The 18,684-nt window shown below is 39.8% G+C and overlaps 2 protein-coding genes across 5 annotated transcripts in view; one reads left to right on the top strand and one right to left on the bottom strand.

Moving 5' to 3' along the window:
* npepps (aminopeptidase puromycin sensitive) overlaps positions 1-18,684 on the bottom strand; it is a 197,873-nt gene that overhangs the window by 44,575 nt on the left and 134,614 nt on the right. The window lies entirely within an intron of this gene.
* Positions 159-7,016, top strand: LOC146238030 (uncharacterized). Its single transcript, XM_084685879.1, has 6 exons — positions 159-264; positions 925-990; positions 4,535-5,574; positions 5,842-5,997; positions 6,135-6,227; positions 6,717-7,016. The coding sequence occupies exons 3-6, from the start codon at positions 4,546-4,548 to the stop codon at positions 7,014-7,016; spliced, it is 1,578 nt and encodes a 525-aa protein (XP_084542005.1). The 5' UTR covers positions 159-264; positions 925-990; positions 4,535-4,545.

Below are 18,684 nucleotides of genomic sequence, written 5' to 3'. Positions count from 1 at the left end.
TGAACAATATTGTTTCATGTTTCAAGGTTAAACGTGATTAAACCATGTAGGATTTACATAAAACTCAACAACTTAACAGTTGTTAGATTCAGTTGTGTTGAGATAACGTGATAAAATGTAGCCAAACTGATGTTGCACTCCATGGACTCGTGAGATCACGAGATAACGCGACAACACAACCCATTTTGCCCGGGAAAATAACGGCAGTTAAAGAAGACGGCAGTGAGAAGAACGGGTCTTGTTCGAGGAGTTGATTTTGAAAAGGTAAGTTTAATTCTGCTTTCATGCATCTAAATACTAACGAAACGACGTACATTAAGTAATCAGCAACTTGTCCATCATTTTCAGCAATATTTGGCGTCTTTTCTTTTACCCAGCCTTGATGTCATTTTGGCTAACGTGCTGGTGTTCGCCTAGCTAGTTAGCTGGCACTTAGAGTGTTCTTCTACCATTTGCTGCCCGTCTACCCTTGCACAGAATTGTTTTACATTTGTCCTCTCCTAGACAGTTATCATGCCGACTATTTTAATGTATTTTTTGGCGAAAGTGAGTGTAGGTACTAAAGTAATTCTCAAAGCCCCAGTAAAGGCAGTCAAAATGTCTGTTAAAATGTATGTACGTTTTGTAGTTGAACATTTCAGACACTGGTTAAGAACGTATTTTTAAGTTAAATTATTTTTCCTTGTATACTCAACTTGTCTGCTGTGTCATGCTTTCGTGGCTCTTAGTTTATCTGTGTTCTCCATAACTCATGGCGATCTCGCATGCGCCATTGTTCTGCACACATGCTTTTGCAGTGCTCAAAACAACGCTGCATTGAAGAGACACATACCAAAATATTTCAGTTGGAATACATGTACCAATACACCTTTACTTTGGATAAATGCAATATATTAATGTGTCCATTCATCTGGTCTCTTTCAGAACGTGCCTTACTGCAATCCAAAATATTGGGTCATCGGCCATCAAGTCCAATTTGAAAGGCTATTTGTAAGTACTGTCAGACCTGAATGTGGTTGTGAAAATATATGCATACGTTTTGTCGATGTACATTTCAGATACTAGTTAAGAAAGTATTTTTAAGCTGAGTTCTGTTTCCATGCTCAACTTGTCTGCTGTGTCATGCTTTCGTGGCTCTTAGTTTATCTGTGTTCTCCATAACTCATGGCGATCTCGCATGCGCCATTGTTCTGCACACGTGCTTTTGCAGTGCTCAAAATAACGCTGCATTGAAGAGACGCATACCAAAATATTTCAGTTGGAATACATGTACCAATACACCTTTACTTTGGATAAATGCAATAGATTAATGTGTTCATTCATCTGGTCTCTTTCAGAACGTGCCTTACTGCAATCCAAAATATTGGGTCATTGGCCATCAAGTCCAATTTGAAAGGCTATTTGTAAGTACTGTCAGACCTGAATGTGGTTGGGCTAAAACAGTGACTGTCTGTCTTTCTGACTGACTGACTGACGAAGTGCTTACGATGCTAGGGTTCAGCTTAACCTATATTTGCCCAGTTGGTTTTTATTTTGTTTGGGTGGGGGATGTGGAGGTGTAAGGTGTGTAGTGTATCTCTGTCTGGCAGATATGAGCTACTAAAACATTTTCGACTTCAGCACCGGCATATGCAACGTTACCCATGCCCACACACAAACTGCCCATGTACTTTTAAAACATGGAATGCTTTGCACATTCATTTAAGTAGAGTCCATCCTAAACAAACCACCCAGGAGCTGCAGGAATTATCAACATATAGTTGCCATTTGTGCACATGTAGCAATCTTCCGACAGAGAAGGATTATTTTTCACACGTTAACACTCATTTGAAGAGTAATGAAACTGTTACTTGTATGTTTGTGGGTTGCAGTTTTCAGACAAATATATACCGAAAATTTCACTCTCACAAGAACAAAAAACACAATCCACATACATTGAAAGATTTCAAGCCAGACGTAGTTAGAACCACTCGAGTTTTACAAGAATCCTCTAATAATCCTGAGGAAGATGCAGGTAATCAACTTCACTCTGCAGTTGAAGCAGAAAATTCATGTTCAAATAGTGATGTGGATGTAACTCAGAACTTGCCGGAAGTAATTCAGAATCATTTTGCTGCAGCGTTGCTCAAGTTACAGCATTTTGCACATGTGCCAGGCACGAAAATTGATGAGTTTTTAGAGGAACTGCACTACTTGTTAAGTTCAGCAACATTACCCCTCTCCATTGACTTCCTTGAAGGGATATTTCAGAAACATAGTCTCACAACTGACAGGTCTGTGGTAACAGAGGTAGCCACTGCTCTCTGCACATCTAACCCATTGCTCAAAGCCATAGAGAAGGGGGGTCCCCTAAGCTCAGCTTATCTCCGCAACCAGTACTATAAAAAGAGCTTTAAGGTCGTAGAACCCGTTGAATACATTCTTGAAGCCAAGGAAAACAGAAGTTTTCAGTATGTGCCTGTACTTAAGTCTTTGCAGCAGCCCTTTAAGAAAGATGTTGTGGACATGGTAGTTGAAAACCACAGAGCACAGAAGAGTAAAAGACTGAGTGGTGAACGTCATACTTATACATCTTCTCAGGATGGTTCACACTTCCTGCAAAACAGTTTTTTGTCAGGGGATGAGATGAGAATTTTGTTACGCTTATATATAGATGATTTTGAGGTTTGCAATCCTCTGGGTACTTCTCGCAGAAAACATAAGATTTGTGGAATCTACTGGACTTTGGGTAATTTGCCTCCAAGCTCATATTCATCACTATCATCAATTTACTTGGCAGTGTTGTGTAAAACTGATGATGTGAAAAAGTATGGTTATGACCGTGTTTTACATCCTCTTCTCCAAGATATAAAAACTCTGGAGCAAGAGGGAGTTTTCATTCCATTACTTGGCAGATGTCTTAAAGGTACGATTCAGGTTGTTGCGGCAGATAACCTGGGGGCTCACAGTATAGCAGGTTTTAATGAGAGCTTTTCTAGTCAGTATAGCTGCCGATTTTGTACAGGTGCAAAAACTGACATCCAAACAAAAGAGGTCAAATCAGGTGCATTTACTCTCAGGACCAAAGAACTCCATGACTCGCATGTGAAATCAGCTCAGGAGAATGGGACAAGCTGTTTTGGGGTGAAAAGGGATTGTGTTATCACTGAAACTCTTGCCCACTTCAGTGTTCACACGGGTTATCCTCCAGATATTATGCATGACCTTTTTGAGGGCATAGTGCCGGTGGAGCTTGCACGGTGTTTGGCGTTGCTGATGTCCAAGAAATATTTCAATCTTGAAACCCTCAACAAATCCATCCTGCATTTCCCTTACAAGTGGGCAGACAAGACAAATAGGCCACATGTGATCCCACACACATTTTCAACTAGGAAAACAATAGGTGGGAATGCCCATGAAAATTGGGCTCTGTTAAGACTACTTCCATTTATAATTGGGCATCTGGTGCCTGAGGGTGAAATGGCATGGCAAATACTGTTGGTCTTAAAATACATTGTAGAGCTTGTGGTTGCTCCAACACACACAGATGAGTCCATTGCCTATCTTGAATCCAAAATTTCAGAGCACAGAGAAAGGTTCCAAGAACTCTTCCCTGATGTGAATCTGCTCCCAAAACATCATTATGTAGAGCACTATCCTCAACTGATAAGGATGTTTGGGCCTCTTGTGGGACTCTGGACAATGCGTTTTGAGGCCAAACACAGTTTTTTTAAGCAGGTTGTGCGACACACCAATTGCTTTAAAAACGTCCCCCTCTCGCTAGCTACTAAGCATCAGTTTATGATTTCATATCATTTGAGATCATCCAGGTTTGAGAGAACTTCCCTAGAGGTTACAAATGCATCAACAGTCTATCTAGATGTTTTGAAACAAGAAATAACTCAGACTATTGAACACAAATTCCTTGGTACAACTGAAGTTCACCTTTCCAAGTGTGTCTCAAGCAAAGGTGTACATTTCAGAAACAGGATGATAGTTGCCCATGGGTCTACAAGTGGACTGCCTGACTTTGGAGAGATTCTTCAGATTTGTGTTGTTGAGGAGAGACTGTGTTTCATAGTGAGAAAGCTTTCTGGGTGGTACAGGGAAAATTTCAGAGCTTTTGAGCTGAGTGTATGTCCAGCTAGAGAAACTGTTCTGATTGAACTTGGTGAACTGGCCGATGACTACCCTTTGGCAGACTACTGGATTGGACCTCTAAGACTGGTGACATTAAAAAGACACATAAACATTGAACAAAGCTAATGTATGTTATCTGTAATGTTGTCTTTTTGTATGTAATGCCATATTACTCAGTATTTATAGGATTTGGCTACTTTAACTTTTTATGTCAGGGGACTGATTTCATAATGCCCTCCCCAAAAAGAGAAATCATAGCTCTTTTTTAGATTTCTTATCAAATGAATTGGGCATAATTACAACAGATTCAGACCAATTTAATTCAGAGCCATATTAATGGTTGTAGCATTCCTTACTTTTGTTCTCATTGCTCTGTTAAAATCAGATCACCTTAATCTTCTCTTTCCTCATTCAGTCGGTCGTGAAATGGCTGCTCCAGTGAAACTCAGAATCGTTCTGGGAGAAAACAATTCCCAGAGATTGATCCTCCCAGATGGGATGCCAGAGTCTGTCAATGAACTCATGCAGCAAATAAAGAGACAGTGTGGAGTAAATGGGGACTTCAGGCTTCAATTCATGGATGCTGACTTTGGGAATGTTTTCACCAACTTGGACTCAACATCAGACATCCAGGACAAAAGCTCCATCAAGGTAATCTATAACTCTGTTGCACCTGCCCAACTTGGTGGCTCTCCGCCACTTCCCTACTCAGCTGCTGCCACATCCCGCCCTCTGGACGACTCTTCCTCCCTTTCATCTGCTGGTAGCTCATTTGATACAGACATACTGTCTTCTCCTGAGTCCACCTCCTCGAGATCCACTGCATGGCCCACTGTCTTCCCCATGCCCCGGTTTGCTTATGATACTCAGCTACAGCTGGACAGAGCCAACGCTGCTTTCAAAGAAACTGGAGCTTTGTTGAATCCTGATACTCAACTGAAATCTGCCATTCTTGATGGCTTAGCTGAAGTGATCGTCCAGTACAAAGTGTACCTCACTGACATTGAGTTTGATGAGGTAGCAGAAGCTCTTGTGACAATACATCCATGTTTGAAAGAGCCAGGTTCAGTCACTGGGTATGGCGGATGGAAGGCAAGCCTAAAGTACAAACTTGCTAACTACCGGACAAAGCTCAGACGGCTTGGATGCCCTGAAGTTACTGTGAATTCCTTAAAACACAAACCTGAGAACAAATGCAGTCCTGCATACAGTGTGAAGAAGCCGAAAAAAGCTGAAGTGAATTACTGCCCCACCTATCCAGCCGGTGAAACAGCAGAGACGCTAGAACAGATAAGAGTGGCCCTCCTTTCAGAAGTAAAGAAAAGAAACAATGAGCACAAGGTGGCGGCAATGATGGACAAGACCTTTGCGCATAGAAGGCAAGAGGTAGTTCGAGAGGCACCCATGGTAGCTGATTTCAAAACAAGGTGGCCAGCTCTCTTCCATGTGCGTGAGGTAAGTGAATTAATGAGAAAGAACATCCCCATCGCACTGGATGTGTCATAAAATACAGGAAGAATATGAGAAGTTACTTAAACTGATCATGATTTACTGAAGGCTAGCAACAGCAGCCTTTGTTGGCATTCTGACAAGTGGTGGGGGGGAATTTTCAGGAATGCATTTTGTCTTGAATAGACTGAACTGCTATATCAAATGTGTCCCTAAAAGTGACATCACACTAGTCAAACTGAGTTTTGTCTACCGTTGTTTTTTTTTTTTTAGGTGACTTCAGAGTTTAAGAGAATCACAACAATCAATTTACAGTCAAAGTTCTTCTCCGAGCTGGATATCCACTCTGAAAACCTGATGAAGGCATATGCCAAGAAAGGTGGAGTTCAAGGGAGAAAAATCAAGACCATCATGGCACCCATAACCCAGGTATGAAAAAGTGACAAAACATTGACTGAAACTGTCCATTGTAGAATTGACTTTGAGCACCACAGCTATTCCCCATTTAGCTAAATTGTTGAAACGGTGTTCCAAATGTTATTTTCTTCTCTGATCTGCATGTTGAGACTGACACCATTGACGTCAGAAGGGAATGCGTCATCAAAGGCCTGTGTGTTTACCTCAACGAAGATCCGGAGAAGTTGGTGAAAGAATACGTGGTATGTTAATTTACCTGGATAGGAGTATACAGGGTGAGGGGATTGGGACCGGCTTGAGATTCAGCCTGTCCTTGGCCGGGTTTCCCAGATTCGTTAAGAAGCTCTTAGCGTTAGGAGCTTCTTAACGAATCTGGGAAACCCAGCCCTTCTCTTTTTCTCACTCGGACAATAACAGTTTACTTAACAGCTTTTACTTTACTGAGACAATATACCTTATTCTGATGGAATAACTAACATTTATCTGCGTCAGCCTACTGTAAAGTGATACTGTAAAGATTGTGCCATAACAATGGGATGCGATGCACATCAGTGAAAAATAATTGTCCTTGGCCCGGTTTCCCAGATTTGTTAAGAAGCTTTTAACGCTAAGAGCTTCTTAGGAGCGTTCTAAGAGCGTTCTAGAGTGATCTTAGAACGCTCCTAAGAAGCTCTTAGCGTTAAGAGCTTAACTAATCTGGGAAACCCGGCCCTTGTCATTTTTTGTCACAGGACGTCAATGAAAGCAATGTGGCCATGGCAGACACGGTCTTCGGAATAGTCGTAATTCGAAGAGACGGTGCAGAGCCCAGCGAAGTCGGGATTGTCCTGGAAGGGGTGGAAGTTATGTGTGATTTGGGCAACACAGCTTTCGCAGTGGCTATGTTGCTTGGCCTGGTATACGCACTGAACCTAAGCTATCCTCCGGAGCTCAAATACACTTTTGAGGTGGTGCAGAAAATCCTGATGGAGTTAGATGGACACAAACTGTCCAACAAAGGACAGGTTTTGAAAACACTCCTTTTCCGTTGAATAATTGTTGTTTATTACAACACAGATATACCAACAGTTCATGACATTAATGGTGTTCACCATTTATTCCCAACATTTGTTTTAAATAATTTGTGAAGAAAACGAATACAAGCTTATTGCACCTTTTCCAGTTTTGTGCTTGACTTGTAAGTGTTAGAATCTGTTTACCAAAGATGTTTTGTGAAAACACAAAAGCTATTTGAACTGTTTGTGAAGAAAGGTAATAAAAAAATATATTGCACCTTTTCCCGGTTTGTGCTTGATCAACTTCATTTACTACACTACTAGTTGAATCAACTAAATTAAGTTCAATGCAAATGAAGTTAATTAGTTGGACTAAACGTATTGAATTGAGTTGGAATAAAACATAGTAAATTTGTGGGACAACCCTTTTAAATTAAATAGTACCCAACTGTTGTAAATACGTTAAATCAACTTGAATACATTAAATTGACCCAACATAAGTATATTGCGTTGGAATAACATAATTGTGTAATGCTTGAATAAAGCGATTTAATCATGTGGAAATCCTTTCCATGATTTTTTTATGTTCGTTCAAAAAGTTATTTTTTTGAGTGATGGTGGATATGAAATTGAGAAGAGACAAATTACCGTATTTCTTTGATTAAACGCCGCCCTCAAATAAACGCCACCCTTGAATAAATGCCACACCAAAAATTAACTTTGAGTAATAAACACCGCCCTCAATTAAACGCCGCACAAAAAAACACTGAAAACTGTCATTTAATTGGTTAAATTAAAACACAGTATTTATTACACAAGTAAATCACAAGTTTTTAATTCCCTCGAAGCACCGGCAGACACAAGTGGCTTTCTTGCTAATGGTTTATTTGAAGCTTCTTCAAATCAGCCATGAAAACTAAACCCACAGTATAATGAAAAAATAAAGACCAGCTTAAAATGAACATACAATGACATGCGCAGCATGTAAATAACGTTCACCAAAGTAAAATACAAACACAAAACAACATACCTTGTTGGCTGCATGCTGTACATAAGGGAATAGAGGTTTTCTTATATAGCTAACATCCGCTATAACAACCTTAAACTTTTATCAGAGCATGCCGTTAGCTTGTCGAGTCACTCATGAGTGTCCTAAAACGCCTTGCGCGGAGACTTCAAAAGCACTTTACTCTTACCAAATGCCAAATACTCTCACCAAATAAAGTAGTACTAATTAATACTGAATGCGATTGTATAATTCTAAAGTATGTTGCAGAAAGTGAAACCACCAACACAGCCATTTCTGATCACCTCAGTAAGACACAGCAATGACGACATCAGGATGACTGATTGCATTGTATGAGCCTCAAAGGGGCTAATACCAGACCTGGTGTCTCCTTCCCCCAGGGGGGAGGGGGCGTGGGAGAGCCAGCCACCTTTCTCAACCCCTCCCTGCTCCAGAGGAAATTTAATGGATTTACAAACATCTCTCAAAGACAATACTGTTTGTGGACACTGGAAGGATTATTGGAATTTGTGTGTGTCAATGTATGCTTTCCCTTTAATGCTGTATCGATGTAATTTGATGTTTTAATGTAACATCCTTTCCTGTTATGATAAATCAGTCAATGTTGATACCAAAATGATTTTAATATACAAACCAAACCATTTATTAATGTTGTATTGTTATATTTTGAAGTATAAGCAATTCCTGGACATTTTAAATAACTGATCTCAGAGTTACCAACCACTTCACACCCATTCGCGAATCTCTGGATGACGCCCAGATGGGGAGTAACTGATCAAAGTTAGTGACTGATCAAAGATTTCACCTCCAAAAGGATACCCCCCTTTTGAAAGGATTACAAAACCCCAACGCACAAGCAAACTTGCTTTTTTACAAGGATTTACCGGAATTTTTTGCAACACATCTGACTTATCCTCAGGGCCGCCCATAGAAATTGCTGGGCCCCTGAAAAGGTCCAGTGAATGGGCCCCCCCTAATAGGTCTTTACTTATAAACGCATGCGCGTGTGTGCTCTCTCTCTCCTACATAAAATATATGTAAACTTAGAGAGACTTACTCATTGATGGGAGCTACATTATAGCAAAACAAATACATCTTTATACATAAAACTTAAACATAAAGTTTAATAAATATAACTGAGAAGCCTTAACAACTTGTGTGGCGCCAGGCCAGACACACACACAACAATTTGACACACTGAGATCTGCTACACTCACCACATTTTCTAGTTTAAAATGCAATTTACCTGCCTTCATCTTTGTGTATTATACAGCCATCTTCCTTGTCTTTCTGGATGCTAAGTCTTTTATAATGTATTTGAAGTCAATTTGTTTAGCCATTTCGCACTCAATGAAAAGCATTATGATTGAGCCTCTCCTGGCTCATTGTGGTGCACAAGTCATTTTTATGATTTTGAATTTACTGAAGGACCTTTCTCCTCCTGCCAAGTTACAGGTAAAGTGCAGAATGTCCTCAGAGCAATGCAGAACATGCACTTTCTCAGTGTCAGCTTTGCTTTAACTAGCTTCCTCTTGGCATCGTGGCTACTGTTGCTCGTCTCTGCAGCCTGGCTGGGAGCTTTTTTCGGAGTTGACTGGAAAAAAATATGTATTACTTTTATTTTGGAGTCGAATGCCCTTGCTAGCTCTATCCTTTTTTCTCTTTTCTTTTCTGATATCTCGATTTCTGAACAGATCCTGGCATAGCAACGAAATGTAGCCTACTCTGACATTATTAGCTTAACCTTAGATCAATAAATGACATTGCTAAACAAAAAACGACTCATACCATTTTTAGGAGGGGGGGGGGTCATTTTGAGACAGGCTACATTTTACTAAAGCAACAATATAATGTTTGTTTGCTTTTTTAAGTTATGGTGAATATTTCAGTTACAAATAAATTGGTTATAATTGGCTGGGCCCCAGAAAGCTTTCCCCCCTTAGACCCTGCCTATCCTTCTCAATCAGTAACTCACTGTACCACCAGGAGCTTTGACAAGATTTCTTTGTTCTAACCATTGACGACAAACAAAACTTTGACTTCTTCAAACTGACAACAGTAACTGCGATATTGCTGCATTTCTTACTTGTGACATTGGCATGTTGTGATTTATTTTGTCTGTTTGATTTAGTTACAAATGATTTAACTTAACTTTCTTTAAGACTAGTTACCATATAGCCTACCATTGTTCTAAAGAAACCTCTCTCTCTCCCTTCCCCCTCCCCACGCGCTCTCAACCTGCCATCATGAATTCTGCTCTAATTATAGTTTAGGACTTACTGTATACTGTTCAACTCACTCTCAACTAACCCATAACTTCTCTGGTATTTTTTCATTATAATTACATTTTATTAAATAAATCTTAAATAATACTTGCGTTATCCCTCACATTACCTGATCTGCTCTACTTTCATAGAAGTCACTGCTTAAGATTATTATTCAATAAAGTTAATAAGGTTTCCTCAGTCCCTTTAATAAATATGAGGTGGTGCCCCCAAGAACTAGACACTTTATTATAAATGAAGTACTGCTAATCTTAACTGAGAAAACCCCGCAACAATTATAACATTGGTTGAAAACAAATTATTAGGGCTGGGAAAGTTAACACGTTAATCTTAGCAATTAATGTAAAATGTTTAACGCATTAACAATAATTTAGCGCTAGTAACGCAATACCTTCTTTTGCAAATATTACAAACACTATGAGCCTCAGTTTTAACCACTTCCCGCATATGCGAGTACAAATATGTGTGCAAGCATGGAAAAGTATTTGGGCGCACGGGTGCGAGCAAGTTTTACCCTAGAGATACAGTGTATGTTTGAACCAGCTGTCAGTTACATGAAAATAAATGATGGAACCCGAAAATGCTCAAACCATTATTTGTAACGGGAAACGTTTATTCCTCTTTTTTTAGAGAGATTTCTACTACTAATGATCTTGACTTGGATAAACCTCATAGGCTGCATCCTGTGATAGCCTACAGCATCTGTCCTGCGCTGTAACAGCCTGGTTAGCGATATAGCTAGCTAACTTTCACACAGTGTGAACAATAAAACTAAGCAAACTAACGTCCAACACGACACATACCAAAATAAACAAAAGTTCAACAATACAAACCTAAACAATGCTTCCGTCAACAAAATTAACCCCCCAACTGAGTCCCCTTCTGTCCTACCGCAAGCCATACTGAAAACCAAGAGCGCAGTTGCGACTCTACATGAACACTGGTGCGAATACAACATATAAACTATAGTTCCCATTGGTAATGAGTAGTTTGAACCCATCCACCACAGAGGACCTCATTCGGGTCAGTACAGAAGCGCCCTCCCTGTACTGAATATTCAGTGTCACTCGCATATAACATGATCAATCCTCATTATACAGCAAGATGGATCAAGGTAATAATCCACCATAATGAAAAGCAATATTTGCATTAAGTTCTTGAATCAAGAAACTCTTTAATCAATAAAGAATTTTGTAAAATGCCAGGCAGAAGTCTAGTGGTTAGCTAGCTCTACAATTTACCGGGGCTATGTCTGAATCTAGGAGCAAAACGAAGCTAAGCTATAGCTAGTATATGGTAGCAAAATAGTGTTCACTTCACTTATGTACTGAACCAGACAATTCACTTACTGTAATATAATCCTAAACCTAAACCGCTTTACAGCATTACGGAGGCACAAACACGCATAGCAGACCTGGAGTCAGTCAGCTTGGAATTGAAAGACACGTTGATAACAGTGGAGAAACAAAGCATTGAGATGCGGGACAAGATAATTGATCTGGAGAGCCGCTCTAGATGAAATAACCTGCGAATCTATGGACTACCAAAAGGCAAAGAAGGAAAATCAGTCGCTCAAAAAACATCTCGGTCTGCCGCCTGGAGTTGAACTTCAGATCCAGCGTGCGCACCGAGCACTGATCCCCCAGCTGCGACAGCAACCTCTTGATCGATAAAAGAGTTGGTTCTTCAGAAAGCCTAGCAGACGAAGTTTGAGATCAATAGACAGCAAATTTACTTTGATAATGACTATGCAACTGACATTATGAAGAAAGAAGGCTGCGTCCTTTCTCCTCTGCTCTTCTCCTTGTACACCAACAGCTGCATCTCGAGCCATCCGTCTGTCAAACTCTTGAAGTTTGCGGACGACACCACCCTCATTGACATACAGGTGGGAAGCTGACAACCTGGTGACCTGGTGTAGCCAGAACAACTTAGATCTCAATGCTCTTAAGACAATGGAGATGGTTGTGGACTTCAGGAAGAAGACAGCCCCTCTCACCCCCATCACCCTTAGTAACTCCCCAGTCAGCACTGTGGAGTCCTTCCACTTCCTGGGCACCATCCTCTCCCAGGACCCTCAAGTGGGAACTGAACATCAGCTCCCTCACCAAAAAAGCACAACAGAGGATGTACTTCCTACAGTAGCTGAAGAAATTCAACCTGCCAAAGACAATGATGGTGCACTTCTACAAAGCCATAATTGAGTCCATCCTCACCTCTTCTATCACCATCTAGTACGCTGCTGCCATTGCGAAGGACATGAGCAGACTGCAGCATATCATCCGCACTGCTGAGAAGGTGATCGGCTGCAATCTGCCTTCCCTCGAGGATCTGCACACCTCAAGGTCCCTGAGGCAAGTGAGGAAGATTGTGGCTGACCCCTCCCACCCTGGACACTCCTTGTTCCAGCTACTCCAGCAGAAGGCTGCGGTCCATCAAGACCAAAACCTCACGCCAGTGAGGAACAGTTTCTTCCCATCCGCTGTTGGCCACTTTAACAAGGCCAAGGACTCTCACTGACATTAAACCACAATTTGCACAATGACACCCTGCAATTTGCACTATTACATCCTTCTCTTTGCACCATCTGTATTTTTAGGTAACATTGTAATTATGGCTACTTGTATTTTATTTTTTATTCTAAATCCCCTTAGTATTTGCTAGACTTTGCTCATTTTGTATAGTTAGACCACATATTTAAGTTTCAAGATTCCTATATGTTTAATGTATGCACCTTCCTGCCAAAGTAAATTCCTTCTTTGTGCAAATATTCATGGGGAATAAAATCCCTTCTGATTCTGAAATGGCACTTCTAGTGTTAAAGGTACGTAACAAACCTGCCGATTCACTCCTTGGTGATTAGGAGGGGGGACTCCTCGCACTTTGTACAGACAAAAGCTGATTGACTTGGAAACTGCGCTACAAATACAGCCTACTAAATTGAGTTGGGAAATAGGGGTAGAGTTTGCTTCTGTTATGACAATGTTCACTGTCTATCTGTACTTCTAGTTGTTGTAGATAGTACATCAATTAGATTTATTTATCTGGTAACCCTTCCTTTTACAGTCCCTTAAGTACTAGGTATTTACATAGAAAGTAAAGGTTATGTTTTGTGTTTTATTGGGTATTACCGATTGGTACCAAGGTGGTAAATACCTAGATAATTCAAAGTATTTACCCATTAACTAAATACTAACGTGCTGGTCATTACTGGGTATGTTTTCTGTATTATTGGGTATTACTGATTGGTACCAAGGTGGTAAAAACAGAGATAATTCAAAGTATTTACCCATTAACTATTTACTAACGTGCTGGTTATTACTGGGTATGTTTTCTGTATTATTGGGTATTACTGATTGGTACCAAGGTGGTAAAAACAGAGATAATTCAAAGTATTTACCCATTAACTATTTACTAACGTGCTGGTTATTACTGGGTAATTTTCACTGGTCCTAATTAGGTAAAGACAGAAGACAAAACTTAGTATTTACCTGGAAACTTACAAATATTACTATTTAAATACCGCTGGTAGTAAGTTGGTATCTACAGGAGATATATATGGTAAATTATAATGTGTTATTGGGTAAATACCACTGCTACTAAGTAGGTAAAGATGGCCAAGCTCCAGCAGAATTACGAAAAAAATACTCTACTATTACCCTGCAGTTACCTAAGGTTAATGTATGTAACAGTCCACGTCTAATGAGAATATAAGATAGTACTTTTCAATAAAATACCTTTTCAGATACATTTATTGATGATGGCCTGATTTACTTGGCTGGTATAGCACTACCTACCTTTAGTTAGATAGAAGAGTTTTCCTCTACTATCTTTTAAATAAACTTAAACTTTTAAATAAGAGCACTGTTTCCATGGCATGACATGAACAAATACAAAGGTTAAATCACAATTGCCCCTATGATGGCAGTCAAAGCTATGTGCTCTGTCGACATTTAATTTTTGGCAGAGGGTCATGCTCCTGGTGCGCCGAACACGATAGCGGTGGATATCATCCTCTGGACTGTGAACTACAAGACAGATCATAAAAGAAAATGAACATGTTTGCAACGTGGACGAGCAACCAGGCAATATCGACTGAGGTAGCTGTCAAGCAATGTGCTAACATTAGCTATAGCCTAACTTTATTTTCAAAATACAAGTTATTAGCACAAGATCAAAATAAAATCATTTAATATGCATTTCTATACTTTTTCTTGACAAATAAATGATGTAATTAGGCTGTGTGTTATTTTGTGACTTACCTAGTAATGCAAGACTGCTGCTGGAGCTAGCTCACGAAATCAACCAACTGTCGAAACCACTCATTGATGACAGAAACTTTTCAGAATAAAACCCGGAACTTCCATATATTAGTTGGCAGGTGATTGAATTAACCATCGGTCTATTATCGTCAGGGGCAGTCCTAGCACATTTGGCGCTCTAGGCGAGCTTCACTCGTGGTGCCCCCCCACCCCTCCCAAAAAAAAGAAAGTTTAAAACGATTTTGCACAAAAACGGAATAGCAACTTTCAAACGCTTTTTTGCCCTGCAAGACTGCATTTCTTTTAAATAAACACAACAACGATCACAACAATGAACAAACATTAAATAAAGAACAAAATCCCAGAGAAAATGTAAAGTCTGTGCTGAACTACGCTCCGGCCACGCCCCCCTGTTCAACGGTGCACAGTCACATTCACTCCCTCATCGCCTGCAAATAATGTTTTTTTAGTCTTCTATTCTGTTGATGCCTGGCAAACAACAATCTTAGAAGGTCTGGGTCACTTGTGGCACATTCACTCATTTTAAGCAATCAATATACCTGAACAAAATTAGACAAAACGGAATTCACCAAAATGTCATGACACATCGAAAATGACGCAAATTGTGGTACAGCTGAACTTGGACTGATGTTTTGACTGAATGGCAATAACAAGGAACGTCAGAAGTCACTGGCTAGCTAGCGTTAGCCAGCTAACTATCTAGCAAGATAACATACAATCCATTCGCTAAAGTTGACAATACAACACTTGGATTTTTACCATTCCTCACTTGTTGACAAATTGCCGTGTGTCTTCCTTAATGCCTAATGCAGCAACACTACAAATATCTTAGTCGTTACATAGCACACCCATTAGACATTAAGGAAGACAAACACGGCAATTATTGGGTGTGCTATGCAACGAGTAAGATATTTGTAGTGTTGTTGCACTGGCTATTGGTTTTATATGTGCGCACCTATTTTAATCAAGTTTTTTTGTATAACGTAGAATAAATGGACATATCATTTTTTATATAGGCTACCCGCTTTTGTAAAATCCTTAAAGAACTAGGTTGTGACGGAGTAGGAATACGTTCAATGATAAGGTACATCTTTTCTTCTTAACTCCACCAAAGTGCCCGGGGCAATTCACGCATTTTTGAACGTTTTCTTATCTGGAATTCATCATAGGATAAGACCAGAATTTAAGGATTTACCTTTCGCCTTTGCACATCTCTTATTCTTCCTTTCTTTTATTCTTAAATTTCGCCCCGGATAGCTTTTGCCTCTTCATAATTTCGTTCTTCAAAGTTCTTGAACACACACACACACACACTAACCAAACGCCTCACTGTGCTAGCATGTTCTGATAACACCAAGGAGGTACGTACCCCTTCCTTTTTCAAGGGGTACGTATACCTGGCTCATTTTACCCTAATGTCAGATTTATTTTTTGAATGTCAAAATACTGGTTGGAAATATAGAAGGGGGCGCCAAAAAAAACTGCCCAGCAGTTTTTCTGGGCGCATTTTTTTGCGCCCCCCCGAGTGGCGCCCTTGGTGACTGCCTATACCGCCTGTAGGAAAGGCCGCCCCTGATTATCGTCCATTACCTACCGGTAGAACGATGATTGGTCCAGAACATATTTTGAGGCCAACATTTGCCATTTAAATCTTTGCTAGCCCTTTCAGTCTCACGATGCATGTTATCTGCGTCCACAGTTTCCACAGCACGAAAAAAATGATGCCCAGTGTGCAACCACTTCTAAAGAACCAAAACTACCACAGCATCCTTGGCTACCACACAGGATACACTCAGATAAATGAGGCAATCGATTATTCTGTATTCTAAAATAAAATAGGTAGAATCTTAGATATTTGAAGACTATGTTTTATGTGACAGGAGCTGTAGAAAAACAAACCATAGGGGCCAAACTAATACTGACGTGTTCTATGGTATGAAGTTATTGAATTTTGAGTTTTTATATGGAGGTTTAGATTTAACCTTTGTATTTGTTCATGTTTGGTCAATGTTACAATTTACAGAGTGAAGTGTCACGTTTTCCTTTGAAACATAATCCAAGTTTGTGTTTATTTCATGAAAAGGGAATTAACAGTTGAAAAGGATATGGTAAGAGCCTGATAACACCATGGAAACAAACACAGCTTCCTTTTACAGTCCAGTTTCAGATTACTTACTGAGTACATAGCCACATTTTACCTGGTATCGCCTTGGAACTTTTATTACAAGTTCATACGAAGGGTAACATTGACAAAGTGGTATTCGCTTACAAAGAATATGGTAAGAACCTGGTAACACCATGGAAACAAACACGGCTTCCTTTTACAGTCCAGTTTCAGATTACTTACTGAGTAAATAGTCCAAACATGCGCAAGAACATACCCAGTATCCAAGAAAATTTACCATGATAGTAGAAGAAAACTATTCTATCTAACTAAAGGTAGGTAGTGCTATACCAGCCAAGTAAATGAGGCCATCATCGATAAATGTATCTGAAAAGGTATTTTATTGGAAAGTACTTTTTTATATTCTTATTAGACGTGGACTTTTACCGACATTAACCTTAGGTAACTGCAGGGTGATAGTAGAGTATTTTTTTCGTAATTCTGCTGGAGTTTGGCCGTCTTTACCTACTTAGTAGCAGTGGTATTTACCCAATAATACATTATAATTTACCATATATATATATATCCTGTAGATACCAACTTACTACCAGCGGTATTTAAATAGTAATATTTGTAAGTTTCCAGGTAAATACTACGTTTTGTCTTCTATCTTTACCTAATTAGGACCAGTGAAAATGACCCAGTAATAACCAGCACGTTAGTAAATAGTTAATGGGTAAATACTTTGAATTATCTCTGTATTTACCACCTTGGTACCAATCGGTAATACCGAATAATACAGAAAACATACCCAGTAATGACCAGCACGTTAGTATTTAGTTAATGGGTAAATACTTCGAATGATCTAGGTATTTACCACCTTGTTACCAATCGGTAATACCCAATAAAACACAAAACATACCCTTTACTTTCTATATAAATACCTAGTCCTTAAGGGACTGTAAAAGGAAGGGTTACCATTTAGCTTAATGATAAGGGCTAGACAACAATCTTTCTTATTAAATAGTCACAGACTATCAACACACATTAAGAACACATGGACAAAGGCCACTTCAGTTTCTGACCTTGCCTTTGCTGCGTACAATAAGTGCCATCTAGCGATCATTAGGGGACCATTACCCATGACGCAAATCAAATCACCTCACGCATGACGCGCACACGCACAACTCAACTGGAAGCTTTGGTAATCAAGACGAAATTAAGAGCATTTAGTGATCCAAAATTGTGTTTATTATATTGAGTGACTTCAACACTAACTTTTGTAATATGCAGAAACTTAAAACTTTGTCTCCTGGCGGAAAATAGGGAATGCCAACAATGGACCTTTTTACCAGAGTGTGTCACACATATACAGAGTTGCTCACTGACATGCTACTTAGATGGAGGTGAGGAGCGAGTCTGGTTTGGGAACCTCAGAATAGCATTCATTTGCAGATTACATGGTTCTGTTGGCTTCATCAGACAGTAACCTTCAGCACACTGGGGCGGTTTGCAGTCACGTGGAAAGCGGCTGGGATGAGGGTCAGTACCTCCGAGTCTGAGGCAATGGTTTTCTACCGTAAAACAATGGACTGTTCCGTCCGAGTTGGGAGTGAGTTGCTGCCCCAAGTGGATTTTAAGTATCTTGCTCACGAATGACAGGAAAAAGGAACGTGAGAACAATAGGCAGATTGGTGTGGCATCAACAGTGACACGGGCATTGTACTGGACGAGGTGAAGAGGGAACTGAGCTGGGATGTAAAGCTTTTGATTTACCAATCTCCATTCCCACCCTCACCTATGGTCATGAGCTTTGGGTAGTGAAGAGGTCTGTCATAAACCATTGATCAATTAACAATAATAAAGATTGCAAATAATGATTTCTATATTACTTTTACACATTTTGAATGTTCTGAATATAATAAACAATGTTTGATCTATACCTTGCTATGGAAGATCAATGGCATTTCTAGGAGCACTATCTAAAAGACTAAATAAAAGCTAT

The sequence above is a fragment of the Hypomesus nipponensis genome, chromosome 21, assembly GCF_054491055.1.
Source record: "Hypomesus nipponensis isolate SF chromosome 21, ASM5449105v1, whole genome shotgun sequence".
NCBI classification, from domain to species: domain Eukaryota; kingdom Metazoa; phylum Chordata; class Actinopteri; order Osmeriformes; family Osmeridae; genus Hypomesus; species Hypomesus nipponensis.
This window is presented reverse-complemented; position numbering and strand designations above follow the sequence as displayed.

Bases quoted from the DNA above. Each gene is read 5' to 3' on its own strand.
- LOC146238030 (XM_084685879.1), top strand. From the start codon at position 4,546: ATGGCTGCTCCAGTGAAACTCAGAATCGTTCTGGGAGAAAACAATTCC. The intron at 5,575-5,841 runs GTAAGTGAATTA...TTTTTTTTTTAG, and splicing joins CTCTCTTCCATGTGCGTGAG to GTGACTTCAGAGTTTAAGAG. The intron at 6,228-6,716 runs GTATGTTAATTT...TTTTTGTCACAG, and splicing joins AGTTGGTGAAAGAATACGTG to GACGTCAATGAAAGCAATGT.